The 14,638-nt window shown below is 35.1% G+C and overlaps 4 protein-coding genes across 7 annotated transcripts; 3 read left to right on the top strand and 1 right to left on the bottom strand.

Annotated features, from left to right (window-relative positions):
- Nucleotides 1–902: 902 nt before the first annotated feature.
- On the bottom strand, nt 903–1,715 carry LOC140984838 (protein CHLORORESPIRATORY REDUCTION 41, chloroplastic-like). Its single transcript, XM_073452492.1, has one exon. The coding sequence runs from the start codon at nt 1,627–1,629 to the stop codon at nt 970–972; it is 660 nt and encodes a 219-aa protein (XP_073308593.1). The 5' UTR covers nt 1,630–1,715; the 3' UTR covers nt 903–969.
- Nucleotides 1,716–2,358: 643 nt separating this feature from the next.
- Nucleotides 2,359–4,480, top strand: LOC140984839 (protein translation factor SUI1 homolog). Of its 4 annotated transcripts, none has more exons than XM_073452493.1 (5): nt 2,359–2,507; nt 3,289–3,394; nt 3,609–3,814; nt 3,892–3,945; nt 4,207–4,480. In XM_073452493.1, exons 2-5 carry the CDS (start codon nt 3,358–3,360, stop codon nt 4,249–4,251), a joined length of 342 nt encoding a protein of 113 aa, XP_073308594.1. In that variant the 5' UTR covers nt 2,359–2,507; nt 3,289–3,357; the 3' UTR covers nt 4,252–4,480. The 4 variants fall into 4 exon arrangements, with proteins under 4 accessions (XP_073308594.1, XP_073308595.1, XP_073308596.1 ...); XM_073452494.1 differs by having other exon boundaries at nt 2,463–2,502; XM_073452495.1 differs by having other exon boundaries at nt 2,468–2,507; nt 3,309–3,394.
- A 2,656-nt stretch (nt 4,481–7,136) lies between these two features.
- LOC140984349 (pectinesterase-like) lies at nt 7,137–9,250 on the top strand. Its single transcript, XM_073451697.1, has 2 exons — nt 7,137–8,137; nt 8,354–9,250. Exons 1-2 carry the CDS (start codon nt 7,180–7,182, stop codon nt 9,046–9,048), a joined length of 1,653 nt encoding a protein of 550 aa, XP_073307798.1. The 5' UTR covers nt 7,137–7,179; the 3' UTR covers nt 9,049–9,250.
- Nucleotides 9,251–10,159: 909 nt separating this feature from the next.
- Nucleotides 10,160–12,683, top strand: LOC140984224 (COBRA-like protein 10). The gene is made up of 2 exons (XM_073451484.1): nt 10,160–10,917; nt 11,266–12,683. The coding sequence occupies exons 1-2, from the start codon at nt 10,374–10,376 to the stop codon at nt 12,678–12,680; spliced, it is 1,959 nt and encodes a 652-aa protein (XP_073307585.1). The 5' UTR covers nt 10,160–10,373; the 3' UTR covers nt 12,681–12,683.
- Nucleotides 12,684–14,638: the final 1,955 nt, after the last annotated feature.

Raw genomic sequence — 14,638 nt, forward strand, 5'->3', positions numbered from 1 at the left:
TTTTTTTTTTTTTTTTTTTTTTTTTTTTTCAATTAAATTTCCAAGAAATCAATCGTTATATTTAAACTTGGAGATGTAACATCTTAAATTCAAATTTTAATGTTGTTAGAAGTGGAGAGCTCTAGGTTTCGTTCCATATGTATTTTAAAAACGATGTTGGTGTTGTATAAGTATAAAAAACTTAAAATATATATTTCGATATTTTAAATTTTTTTTCTCCAAATATAATTTTTAAAAAATAATTGAATTTTTTTTAGATTTTTATAAAAAAACGTTTAAATTAGAATTAAAATATTTTTACAAAATAGTACTTATAAAAAAATCTTCTTAAATGTTTTTAAATATGAAATCGTTTTTTTAAATATTTATTCAAACAAATTTTCAATTCTAAAAAATTTATATAAAATAGTTATTTAAACATATATTTATTCTTAAAATAACTTTTAAATCATTTCACTTTTATAAAACATTTTCTAAATATTTGTTCAAATAAAACCATAATATTTTGTGCACTATCGATTTTCTTGTTATTATATGTAGAAAGATAGAATTATAAAAAATCATGACGACATAGCATGACAACAGGAAATAAATTCATACTGAATAATAATGGAACAAAAGCAACCATTCAAGCGATTCTCGTAAATTACCCAACAATTTTAGTTTAATTATTTGTGTTCCTAAACAATGGATTGATGTGTAAAGAACCCGTTTGTCGTTCGATTTCATTTGATCTTTTGTAGTATATTATATTATATTTCCTTGGTAAAGCCGTAAATAAACCATGATAATCCAAATTTTCTTTTGCCATGGCAAAAACGTGTAATGCATTTTGATGATCTTCACCATGCTGTCGCAGAACGAAACCATATTTCTGAACAAAAGGAGGCGAAAGCAGGAGCTCGGTGGAGTTGGAGAAATTTTCTTTAACTTAATTATTATATCCTTTGATTGATACAGGTAAGAAGTTCAGAAGGAATTAGCAACAAGAATTGCCTGTCTGCAGCGTGCCTTGGCCTGTTGAATCCTCTCATTCAAGGTATCCTCCTTAACAGCTGCTTTCACCATGGCCAAATCCATTTCCATCAGTTTCAAAACCCTGCACAGTTCAGTCACCATTCGCTCCTCCACTTTCCCTTCATCCACCAGCACTTCTGCTTCTTCTCTAGCTCTCTCCGCCACTATTTCTCCAACTTTAGCCAACAGCGCGGTGGAGCCATACTCTCTCTCCATCAGCTCTACCAGTTTCTCCAGAAAATCCATTATCACGTACCCTTTCGGCTTCTCCAGTGGAATGGGTTTGGTTCTCTTCCACCCTATCTCGAAGTTCGGAGGCTCGGGTTTCACCAGCCCGCTTCTTGATTTCCTGTCTCGTATTATCTCTGATCTTCTACGCTTTTCGATGGGGAACTGTTCTGCGTTGATGGTGGGGCCTGGATTTGGAAATTGATCATCTTCAGGAGTGGAGTTGGAGAGGCTTGTGAAATTTGTTGATGGAGGGTCCGAATTTGATGTGCAGTGGATGGGAAATTGGTCGAGACGTATGGGGCTCTGAGGATTTAGCTTGGGGTGCACAAGAGTTAAAGGATTGGTGTGGTGATGGAGAAATCGGAGGAGACTGGAAGCCATTCTCAAAGCAGCCAAGTGCTGATTCTAAATCAGAGATAAGGTTACTTGGCCTTCTCTTGGTTATGACACTGTCTTGAAATTTATCATAATAAACCTTTTTCTATGCAATAATATTTCAATCATGCAAAGATTTATTTCTTAACTACTACAATTTTAATACTAATTAGATTACATATTTATGTAAAAGGAATTATAGAACAAAACAGAGCCGGAAATTCTTCTACATAATTAATTTCACATTATTTATCAATACTATATAATAATATCGTATAGTAACTACTTTGTCATTTTAATAAATAAACGGACAAAAATACACCTACTTTCTTTAAAAATGTATATATAATAAAAGTTACCATCTCAGGCTTGGAATACAAATTGAATCTGATACGTGTCATTGTTTTACCAAATGTTTTATTAGTGGCTTTCGCACACATGGAGATTATTGGTTTCCAGCCTATATACCATATTCAAATTACTGAACTAATAAAAGGAGGTATTTAATTTTCAGAATAAGAATGAATATAAGGTTCATCTATAGTAATTTTACAAAACATAAAAAGAATTACAAAAGATATACCAAAGAAATTAAATTTTATTTTTTTAATAATAATTAATAACTGAGATTTGAAAATAATTAATCAGGTACTTGGATACGTTTCGAAAATTGAAAGCCCAATAGTTTTGGGTAACCATATGGATCATGGACCATTTTATCTTGTGCCCAAATTTACGCAGCCCAAGGACCCGGGAAACTAGCACTAGATTTAATTATTGCCACGTATGCTTAGAGGCGAAGCACAATACATAAACTCATTTATTACGTCCCATCCGGTAATCAATCGTTTCGGCCTTCTTCGAAGCCCTAATTTCCTGGTCAGGTGATCTCTCGATGCGTTCTTTATCCCAATTCGGGATCGATCCTGTTTGATCTGTTTGATTCAATTGAGATATGAATTGTTGATTTGGAGATTCCTATTCAATTTTGTCTTCACCTTGCATTAATTATGGTGTATGTAAATAGATGAAAATTTTTCTTCCGTTCTTTGATGTCGCTTGAGTAATTAAATTTATCATGCTCTAATTACTTTTTATTGTGGCGATTTTGGTTTGAATTTATTCATATGAATCACTTTATACGTGCTTTTAAAATCCTTTTACATTTTGAAAGGACGTATTAACCACTTTTATGCGCCAATTCTTTGTGGAATTCAACCTTGGGCAGCTACCTCTTTACCCTGTTAATTTCTCCCCTTGTTTAAGTCTCCTATTTTAATGAATTGGGTGCTTAAAAATTCGTTAAAATTTTAGGCTAGTCTTTCGTTCAGGTTGTGAATGTACGGGAGGTTATTGGAGTTCATGAATTTGTTTGTCTGTCTGGACAGTCTGATTTATTGCCAGTCTTGTGTTTTTGCTTGCCTAAGTTGGGTGGGGGCACGCTTTCACATCTCTCATTAGTGGATCCTCATTATAATCGATCTAGCAATTTCTCTAAAGCTACCAATTACATATTCTCGTATTTATCTGCGTACGACATCGTTATTATTTCTTTCTTTCTTTCTTTCTGTAATCATTAACTGGCTCTTCGTTTCCCGTATCTTAATTTCCATGTGAGATGATTTTGTTGACTGATGTTTGGTTCGTGTTTCTATCTTTAATCAGGCCTGATAATTTGAATCCAGTTTCAGGAAATTCTGTTCGCTCGTTTATTATTAAAAATAATCAAGTTTCATGTCTGATTTTGACATCCAGACTCCTACTGCTCTAGGTATGCTTCTTTACTACTTTTTGTTTGTTGATGCTGTTATAGTACCTGTGATGATTTGAAAAATGGAAATTAAGTTGATTGAAAAATAATAATGTTTGTAAATATTATATATAATAATAATGAATGAGAAGTGATGTGGTTGTCTATTGCTAGATCCAGAGAGATTAGAAATACTTCCTTTTCATAGCTGACTTGATTTTCCCTTAATGGCCAGATCCTTTTGCTGATGCAAATGCTGAGAATTCTGGTGCCGGGTCAAAGGACTACATTCATGTTCGCGTACAGCAGCGGAATGGTCGGAAAAGCCTAACAACTGTTCAGGGTTTAAAGAAAGAGTTCAGCTATAACAAAATCCTTAAGGATCTCAAGAAGGAGTTTTGCTGCAATGGAACTGTTGTTCAGGACCCAGAACTAGGCCAGGTTTTGTTTATTCTAATTTGTTACTTTTCTTCAATTTTAACCCTTTTAGTTTATCAATAAAGGATTTTCCTATGAAGGTTATTCAACTCCAAGGTGACCAGAGGAAGAACGTTTCTTCCTTTCTTATTCAGGTGATTACTTCTCAAAGTTTATTCCTCACAATATTTGCTGGCGTCAAAATGTGCTGGTCAAAATCATAATTTAAATGTATGAAAACTGAGTTACAAGACATTAACTATTAAAGCAATATAGATCGTCTGGGAAAACACTGTACTAGCTCCATGTGTAGCAAAACAAATTATTAGATGCATAAGACTTTTTATTATATTGCTGAACCTCTGAAGCTTGTATGTCAATAATCTAATCTTTCTAATATTTGATCTTGGAAATAGGCTGGGATCGTGAAAAAGGAGCATATTAAAATTCATGGTTTCTGAATACCAGCCTTTGTCGTTCTGCTCTGGCAGTTGGATACTGCGTCAGTGCTGAAGATGATATGTGCAGATCTTTTAAATTACGTCAGTTGTATGCTACAACGTTTCCAATTTCTCTTAGTTTCCCAGTGTCATGCATGATGTTGACCGAACTTTTTTCTGTTTTGATGGATATGAATAATGACATTCGTGCGTTGAATGCAATACGTTGTCTTAAATATTGCTTTCCATATTTCTTTTGTACTATTATAATACTGTCTTAAATATTGCTTTCGGTATTTGTTTTGTAATATTAGAAGGTCGAACTTGGATGAAAGGATTTGAAGTTATAGATTTAAATCTATTTGATTAATCGAATGAATTTTAAATCCATTTCATCCTCGACTTATGTGTTAAGATGGATTTGAAATCTATCCGTGATGGGTGACTTTCAAATCATCCATTCGAAGATAAAGCCCTGCACTCATTTGTTTACGAAGATGTAGGAATGTGGAATGGATTTTTTCTTTAAAAAATATACATGAAAGATTGTTTTTTTTTCCTTCCCAATGATCACCTGGTTTCGCACCCTATCTCTTTAATGTTGGTAAAAATTTATGTCATTGTACCATACATAGGGTGGGCTGGTGGCCGAATGAATCTGTCAGCATAGTGTATGCCCCGAATGATCTGCCATGGATATATATTGATTTGTCTATTTTGCAACAAATTCTCCCTTTGTTTCTCACCGACACAATACAATATATGTCATCAAATCTATTTCACATACACAAAGTGTAACTCAATATAAGTCTGCTCATGCTAAGATTATTTTTCAATGTGACCACATTAACATCCACATATCAATATGTCATAAGATATTTATCCAATTTCTATTCAAATTGGAAAAAGCCCAATGGACCAAAGTACAAAATCCAATTTCTACATTATAAATACTATTTCTAGCTGAACAAATTGTTTTTTCCCACAAGGTCTTGTGATATCTTTCTACAAGGATCATAGGTCTCTTTATTAGTTTCTATCCGTGTTTACAGGACATCGAATAATGCCTAGTCGGAAGCTAAAATCAATAGAACAGCCAGATTAAAATGATTTTCAGATCCTATATTCAATGAACATTTGTCTGTTTCTCCCTGTAACAAAAAAAAATCTGTTGTTTAGATTTGGGGGTAGTTTTGATTTAAGCGACTCGTGATCATGTTGCTACCTTCAAAAAGTGGTTCTTCTGAAATTCTATGATTTAGCAGCTGTGTTACCGTCCAACTCCTTTATTTGGTGTGGGCCCACTCATTGTCTGTCAGCAAATGAGGATATCCAGTGTGACATGGAATTTATCGTCAAGTCTTGGGATCATTCAATCGATGAGCGGATATCGTGGGTTTGAATATATAATATAAAATGTAAATTAATTTTTCTTTTTTTGTTTGTCCTGAAAGGGACCACCTATATTATTGTACCTTACTTTGGTTTTCTTTTCTGACAATGAATATAATTATTTATTTTCGACTTGGATAATTAGTGTAGATTATATGCCATTATTGACTGGTTGGCATTATTTCAATTAATTNTAATAAATGTGTGTTGATGTGTACATGCATCCGTTCAAAAATTATATACCCGAACTATATACCCTATGAAAGTAAAATATGGACAAACATTTATAATAATAATTATTATTATCATAATTATAATAATAATGATTAACAAAAGTCTAGGTCGATGGAAACTAGGAGGATAATTTAAAGCAGCGATTTATATTGTCATTATGAAACCAACTACCATCTATTGTTTATTTTGTCATGCTTTAAAAGGATAAGGATCCACCTGGGCTCTAAATAAATTGAGTACATAAATATTTGATATATATTCAAATTTTTCGGGTTAAATCAAACTCAAATATGTTTTAAAAAAATTTCAAATTTCATTATAAATATAATTATTTTGTTCGATAGTTTGTGAGTCGCTCACGAGCTTTAATATTTTATTAATATAATAATATAATTATACAGCAAATATATATACATTTTAAGTTTTGTCGGATTTTTCGAGCTTTTGAATCTTGTTTCTGGAACATTAATATCTAAATAATAGTTTGAATAACTCGCGAATAACTAACGTTTCGAGTCGAATTCAAGTCAAAAAATTAAAAATTTCAACTTTCGAAGATCGATTCGATTGTTTTACCTATCTAAATCCACATGTTTGTACCTTTTTTTTTTAAAAAATATTTCTCATTGGTATATTATATTTTATTTATGGCCGCATTGATTGCTACGAGACATTATTCCAAATTTGTACATATTCTATTACATTATCATGGTTTGCGGAACACCTCATATATTTTACACAAGTAAAACGATGTGTAAAACGACAACAAACTTTATTACTACCTTTACTTTTTTTTTTTATATTTTAATAATACCCTAATTTACATTTTCTGTCGGTGGATGGCCGATGGCTATATTATAATATAACTGAGTTAAATTTTACATTTAATGATGTTCCAATAATTAATCATATATTTTAATAAATAATTTTAACATTTGTTTGATCAAAATATTTTGTTAGATTTAATTAATATAAAACAAAATTATTTATGATCGGTTTGTCACGAGCTTATCCCCGTCATCATATAAATTAACGTGCCTGTATTCTTTTTGGCAGTGGCACACACAATAATTTCGCAGATGAAACTTTTATAATTATTATTTTAATGGAATTAAGTACTTTCTTTCCTATGCTATAATCTCAACGAAATAATTGTAACTTAATACGCAATTTTAAATGTGATATATAAATGTATCAATGGCTGAAAATTACACTTTAGAAATCAAAGAGTAATCTGATATTACTCGATTTACTTATCCTTACCACCATAGTATTCTATAAAGCAGCCGTAGAAGCAGCGGGCAAAGGGCGAACCATAGCAAGATGGCTTCAACAACTGAACCTCTGCTCAATACTCCTCAAAAATCCAAGTTCATCTGCAAGTTCCTCTACACAGCTTTAGCATTTGTTGCGCTACTCGTTTCAGCTGTTTTTCTTGCTTCAAATCTTAGCAAACAAACCCAAAACGACGTTTCACATATCTGCCAACGAGCTTTGCATCCTGAGACATGCCAAGATTTTGTTTCTCAAGTTGTATCCAGTGCTATTTTTGAAACCAAAGATACTACGGTCATCTTGCAAAAATTGTTGATGAAGGAAGCTCATCTCATGAAGAATGCTTCCTTTCATGCTAGAAATCTGAGGAATCAGATGAATGAGAAGACTGAACAAGGGGCTATGTCTGATTGCATTGAGCTATTAGACATGTCCTTTGACCGGGTTCTTGATTCCGTCAAAGCTATTAGGGATGGAACCAGGATGTCTCGTGCTGATGCACGAACATGGCTGAGTGGCGTGCTCACTAATCATGTCACCTGTTTTGATGGGCTCCAAAATTCCTCAAGAAAATCAATGGAAACCTTTCTCGAGGACCTTATCTTGAGGGCAAGGGCTTCTTTGGCCATTCTTGCCACGGTATCAGAGCCTGAAACGGATTTTGCGGTGCTTTCTGCACTTGGAGGGATGCTACTACCTCCCTGGATCACCGCAATGGACAAGACATTGCTGGAGACCTCGGGTAACGCGATAAAAGCTGATATAACCGTTGCAGCAGATGGATCGGGTAATTACAAGACAGTTGCAGAAGCAGTTAAAGCTGCCCCGACCAATAGCAAGACCCGTTACGTGATATACGTTAAGAAGGGAACGTACAAGGAGAATGTTGAAGTGGCCAGCAACAAGAAGAATCTGATGATTGTTGGAGATGGTATGGATTCAACAACCATCACCGGTGATCTCAGTGTTGGTGGTGGATCCACTACCTTCAACTCCGCCACTCTCGGTAAATAATATGTTTAATCACTTGAATCCGTTTTGAATGGTATGAATTAATGGTTTGTCAGGGCAGAATAAATATTAATGGAGCCCATATATACATAATTATATATATTTAGGCTTTCACATCCTAATTAACTCCACTATCTCACTATACACTGCGTCGAGTTTTTTATATTAGTGAAATGGTAGTTTTCTAACATAAGCTACTTGCGCATTGCAGCCGCAGTTGGAGATGGATTTATACTACAAGACATAGGCATAAAAAACACAGCCGGGGCGGCGATGAACCAGGCAGTGGCACTCCGCCTAGGTGCTGATAAATCCGTCATAAACCGCTGCCGCCTCGACGCTTTCCAAGACACACTGTACGCGCATTCCCAAAGGCAATTTTACAAACAGTGCTACATAACGGGAACCGTCGACTTCATATTCGGCAACTCAGCAGTTGTGTTCCAGAAGTGCAAACTGGCAGCCCGAAAACCCATGGCTAAACAGCAAAACATGGTCACAGCACAAGGCCGAACCGACCCGAATCAGAACACGGCCACTTCCATCCAAGGTTGCGACATCATCGCTAGTAGTGACCTCGAACCAGTGCAAAGTTCCTTTCGTACTTACCTAGGCCGTCCATGGAAGGAGTACTCGAGGACCGTGGTCATGCAGTCAAACATCAGCAGCGTCATAGATCCGGCAGGATGGGCGAAGTGGAGCGGGGATTTTGCGCTGGATACTTTGTATTATGGGGAGTACCAGAACGAGGGAGCTGGAGCTGGAACCAGCAAGAGGGTGGATTGGCCTGGATATCATGTTATCACCAAATCGTCTGACGCCATGAAATTTACAGTGAAGGAACTGATTCAGGGCGGGGACTGGTTGGGTTCCACTGGTGTATCTTACACCGAAGGATTGATGTGAATCATGCGATGTTGATTCTAGATCCATATGAGTTTAAGTTGACAATAATTACAATAAGGGCGTCATGTTGTTCTTATAATCTTGTTTTTGGACGAAATAAGTTGGATATCCAACATGCTTGTGTCTACTAGTTGATGGTATTGTATATTATTACTATAATTATATAGATATGACTTTTTAATTAACAGATTGAACAAAAATATATCAGTGATCTTTCACAGTAATCCAAAAGTTAGATTATGACCTTTTTTTAAAAAATTTATTTGTGTTTTAGAAAAATGTAAAGTATTCATAGGTGTCAAAAACTAGTGTGAGACGGTCTCACATGTCGTATTTGTGAGACGAGTCTCTTATTTGGGTCATCCGTGAAAAAGTATTACTTTTTTTGCTAAGAGTATTATTTTTTATTGTGAATATGAGTAGGGTTGATCCGTCTCACCGATTAAAATCCATAAGACGGTCTTACATGAGACCCACTATTCATATGTTCATGATTCAAACATAGGTATGTATGTATAGTTGGGCCTAGAGTAAGGATGTGTGCAACTAGATTCATGAAGTAACACGTTTTTTTTAATAACTCGCCACATTTGAACAAATTTCGTATTGGAGGAGACGGGTAAATTTCGTTCATATTTATAATAATAAATAATATTTTGAGAATAAAAAATAATATTTTTTCATGTATGACTCAAATAGAAAATCTGTCTCATGAAATTGACATGTGTGACTGTATCACATAAGTTTTTGTGTTTGGATAAAAATAATCAAATTAAATTAAAAAAATTAAAATTAATACATAACTGAATTTACCAAATTAATTGAATAATATATACCAATCTTATATGTGCCAATTCAATCTAATTATTGCCTGTGGTTGGTTAATCTACAATTTTGCAGAAAAAGTACTTCATAACAAAATGACTTGTTGGACTGTACGCCATTTTTCCGCTTTGTAGGTGAATGAAGTATTTGCATTTATACCCCATCCCTTGGCCTCCGCAAGAATCGCTAAACTAGAGGAAGAAAACGCTTCTTAAATTTAGTTCCTACGAAAAACGTGCGTCTCATATGAGCCTATGCCAGCAGTAACTAACATTGTTTTCTCGTCTCATTTGTATCATTTTTCTTCTCACCATTCATGCACCGTGTCCAATTTCACGGGGCATTGCCTGGTGATCTCTGAAAAGTAAACACTTCCGGCTATCCGCCGAGCCCAACGCTGCCTTTATAGCTAATTCAACATCAAGGCTTAGGGAAAAAAAAAGAAGGATTTTAAAACAAATCCACGTTTATTCTGACATTTGTTGGCAAGAAAATCAGGCATGAGAATACAATGGTTCTGTGTTTTACTTGTCCTGTTGGTATCCACCATCAACGTATCCAATGCTCAGGATTATGACACCCCAGAGACACCGCCTCCGGAACAAGAGAACTGTGATGGAATCTTTGTGTCCTACACATTAATGGGACGAGAGAAAGAGTATCCATTTGTCAAGAATGTTTCGGCTCAGGCATGGTCATTTAAGGCCATGTTGAGTGTTCTCAATGCTGGGGCTCAAGAACTGAAATCTTGGAAAGTTTTCGTCGGCTTTCAGTATCGTGAGCTGCTGGTTTCTGCCGACGGTGCTGTGGTTATTGATGGAGATGGATATCCTGTCCGAGTCGGGAATAATGGAACGACTCTCGCAGGGTATCCGCAGGCTGATTTGAAAACTGCGATAGATACTGCAAATGATTACGGTCAGATGATGGTGCAGGTCAATCTCAAAGGAACACAATTTGGGCTTGGAACTAAAGGGACTCCCATGCCTAAAAAACTTAAGCTTGTTAATGAAGGGTACAAATGCCCTGCAGCCACTCGAAAAGGTAAGCCAATACCGCAAACGTTATGTCTTTTGCGACACATCTGTTCGTTGAATCGTTTACCAGGACGTGCATAATTTGTACTATAAATGGTGGTTTAATATTCTATTTAAAATGCATTCCCTTGTCTTTGAGGGTAGTCAGGAGTTTTGGGTGGATTTTCTTGTTGTATTCGTCTCATTGAATATAGTTTTTCAAGCGTATAATGTCTCGTCTGATTTTAAATCCCCTTAAAATACATCTTTATATACAAGACATGTTCTTCCTATCATATGGCTTCTGAGTACCAAATGGAACTGTTTGCAATCTGAATAATGTGAGCTGAGTAAAATTGAAAATTGGCTATTTCAGGAAGTTACATGCATGTTTGCTGCAAAAAGGACCCAAAATACAAGGACAAACTCAAAACCAAGTTCCTGCCTCGAAAGTATGGTGATCTCTCCTTCACATACGATGTTCTTCGAGCATATGAGAACAAATATCTTGCACAAGTCACCATAGACAACAACCATCCACTTGGTCGTCTTGATCAATGGAACTTGACTTGGGATTGGATGAGAAACGAGTTCATTTATGATATGAGAGGCGCTTACACCCACAAAAAAGACCCTTCAGAATGCATTTACGGCCCTCAAGGCCAGTACTACCAGGATTTCGATTTTTCTAATGTAATGAACTGCCAAAAGAAGCCAGTTATAGCAGACTTACCTCCTGAGAAGGAAAACGATGACAAGGTTGGCAGGTTGCCAAATTGCTGCAAGAATGGTACTTTGTTGCCAAAGACAATGAATGAGACTCAGGCTAGAGCCATTTTCCAGTTAGAAGTGTTCAAACTTCCGCCTGACTTGAACAGAACCGCTCTTTATCCACCTCAAAATTGGAAGATCGATGGCCGACTCAGCCCGACTTACAAGTGTAGCACTCCTATTAGAGTAGATCCAACAGAGTTTCCTGATCCTTCTGGGATTGCTGCAGAGACTTTCGCCGTAGCAAGTTGGCAAGTGACTTGCAATATGACTCGTCCCAAGCCGAAACAATCTAAATGCTGCGTTTCCTACTCAGCTTACTATGCTGATTCAGTTGTTCCTTGCAACACTTGCGCATGTGGATGTGACGAAAAAGCTCGTTGTGATCAAAATTCGGCTCCTTTGCCTCTTCCCGCAGATGCCCTTTTGGTACCATTCGTCAACAGAACAGAGAAAGCAAAAGCTTGGGCCAAGATTAAGAACAAGAATCTACCGACAAAATTGCCTTGTCCAGACAACTGTGGAGTGAGCATCAACTGGCATATTGATTCAGATTATAACAATGGATGGACAGCGAGAATAACACTTTTCAACTGGGATGATTTCTCATTTTCTGATTGGTTCTCTGCCGTCCAGTTAAAGAAGGCTTTCCCTGGTTTTGAAAAAGCTTACTCATTCAACGGCACAAAACTACCTCAAGTCAATAGCACCATATTCATGCAAGGCCTGCCTGGATTAAACTACTTGGTTGGAGAGGTAAACGGGACTCACCCTGAAACGGATCCTAGAGTTCCTGGAAAGCAACAATCGGTACTTTCATTCACAAAGAAACATCTAAATAATTTAAACATACCACAAGGGGATGGATTCCCTTCGAAAGTTTTCTTCAACGGGGAGGAGTGTTCTCTTCCAACAGACTTGCCTCGTAGAAGCGACGCAGGGCGATCTCGACTTGGTCTGGTTTCACCGATTCTTCTTTCCCTGCTTACTTTCCTGCTTCTGACATTCAGCTTTAATTGATGACAGCTCAGAATTTTCTTCTGGTATAGAGACGCATCTGTCTAAATTTTTAAAAAGATAAAAGAAATTCTGCAGCATGGTCAAGACAATTGTAGTTCAACAAGCAGATGATGAGAATGGAGATACAGTTTGAGATTTATGGGCTGCATTCATTTGTGATTGTTTGCAAAAGAATAATACACTTTCTGTAGCTTATACTGATATAGAAAAACAAAATTTGTTTTCCTGTTGTTCATGTTCATGTTCTTCCCAGGAGTTTCTGAAAAAGAACGCTATATTTTGATACTTTTAGGATCTTTTTATCACGCTTCTCTTCTCTGTCAGCACAATCTTTCATTTTGCGTTATATGATTTGTTTATACTCAAATCAAGAAACGGCCAAAAGAATAATTGAAGGTGCAGCAGCAATCCGATCGAAGTCCATTTGGAGAAACAACCAATTATTCTATTTCTACCAACAGCTGACTAACCATGATCGAAAACCACGGCCCATGAGTTTTATATTACATCATAAGGGTTTGATTATTACAAAATTCTCATTTATTTTTCCCATATTTTTAATTTCAAGGAAACCCCGGCCCCTATTTATTACAAAATTTCCTCTTTTTTATTTTGAGTCGAAGTTTTATTACAAATGCATGAAATAAATTTGGGCGTCGGGATTTGAAAGGCCAAGCCCCAGCTCCTTGGAATACAAAAATATATTGTTTAGATTATTAGATTAAAAAAAAGATAGTAATATTTATAAAAAGAATAATAGTAAACTATATGAAATAAATTAATGATAATATCAAACTTTTAATATTAAGAAAACTAATAAAAGTAATAATAATATCAAAATTAGGGATGAACCGAATTAGCCGATTTCACTGTATAATAATGATGATGGTGCTAAAAATATAATAAATAAATGGAAATAAATGGCAAAATTGTGTGTGAGTAAAACTTTGGTTAAACTAAAATAAACCGATTAAATTCAAAAGTTGTATATCAATAAATATTATTTTTATTCTCAATAAGCTTAAATTTTTTAAATAAACATCTTATTCTTAAAATTTTCCGGGGGTAAAAGTTAGTTGATATACAAACCAAATAATCAAATTCAATTCGATTCGTTTGTTTGATTTTAGTTTTTGAACTAAATTGTTTCTGCTGGTATTTTGGTTTAACCGAAATCTTATTCACCATATTGAATTTTTAAAAAACTTATTATATGATCGTGGACGATAGGAACATTAATTTTCCTGGCCGAGGTTCTTTTCCTCCACGTCAAAGTAAAAGGGGTGGCATCCTGTTAAAGAAAAATTTCAGGGAAGTTCAAACTTTAAAGGCTTTGAAACTCAAAGTAAAGGAAGCATGGCCAGTATAAGAAAAACCAGTGATGATCTTTTATTTATATGATATCAGTTTGATTTCGTACGAATGGTTCCATTTATTGAAGTACAACTTTTGAGAAAGATTTAAACTTTCAGAGCAGTATTAGAACATCCTATGACTAATTCTCAGCGGTATAAATAGTTCAGAATAAAACTACACAGGCAAATTGTGGAATTGAAGGCATGATTCCTCTTCTGTATGTTAAAGGTATAATGTCAGATATCAGAATAGCATAGATATAATTGACCTATTAGATCGGGGTCACGAGAGTTTGTTTTGTTAAATATTTGCTTAAAACTTCACATTTTTCCTTCATATATATTTAGGCAAAGTAAAAAATCATACATGGTTCACTGTATGTTATTGAATCTACTCTTAAATGTCGCTGTTTGACTAAGACCTCTAATGATTTTTGCTTTTAGAGTACCAAATACTCAAAGTCATTTACAATATATCCAATACTAAATTAAACTGGCTTAGAATTTGTCTATGATCTAATAAGATCAAGAAAAAATATTAAAAATATATTTCTCCCTGTAAATAGATTTCTTAGATACCACACTACAACAAAAATGACTTTC

The sequence above is a fragment of the Primulina huaijiensis genome, chromosome 9, assembly GCF_012295235.1.
Source record: "Primulina huaijiensis isolate GDHJ02 chromosome 9, ASM1229523v2, whole genome shotgun sequence".
Lineage (NCBI taxonomy): Eukaryota > Viridiplantae > Streptophyta > Magnoliopsida > Lamiales > Gesneriaceae > Primulina > Primulina huaijiensis.

Coding starts and splice junctions, on each gene's coding strand:
- LOC140984838 (XM_073452492.1), bottom strand. CDS start 1,629: ATGGCTTCCAGTCTCCTCCGATTTCTCCATCACCACACCAATCCTTTA.
- LOC140984839 (XM_073452493.1), top strand. CDS start 3,358: ATGTCTGATTTTGACATCCAGACTCCTACTGCTCTAG. Junction 3,395..3,608: donor CCAGACTCCTACTGCTCTAG/GTATGCTTCTTT, acceptor CTTAATGGCCAG/ATCCTTTTGCTGATGCAAAT. Junction 3,946..4,206: donor TTTCTTCCTTTCTTATTCAG/GTGATTACTTCT, acceptor TCTTGGAAATAG/GCTGGGATCGTGAAAAAGGA.
- LOC140984349 (XM_073451697.1), top strand. CDS start 7,180: ATGGCTTCAACAACTGAACCTCTGCTCAATACTCCTCAAAAATCCAAG. Junction 8,138..8,353: donor CTTCAACTCCGCCACTCTCG/GTAAATAATATG, acceptor TGCGCATTGCAG/CCGCAGTTGGAGATGGATTT.
- LOC140984224 (XM_073451484.1), top strand. CDS start 10,374: ATGAGAATACAATGGTTCTGTGTTTTACTTGTCCTGTTGGTATCCACC. Junction 10,918..11,265: donor CCCTGCAGCCACTCGAAAAG/GTAAGCCAATAC, acceptor TGGCTATTTCAG/GAAGTTACATGCATGTTTGC.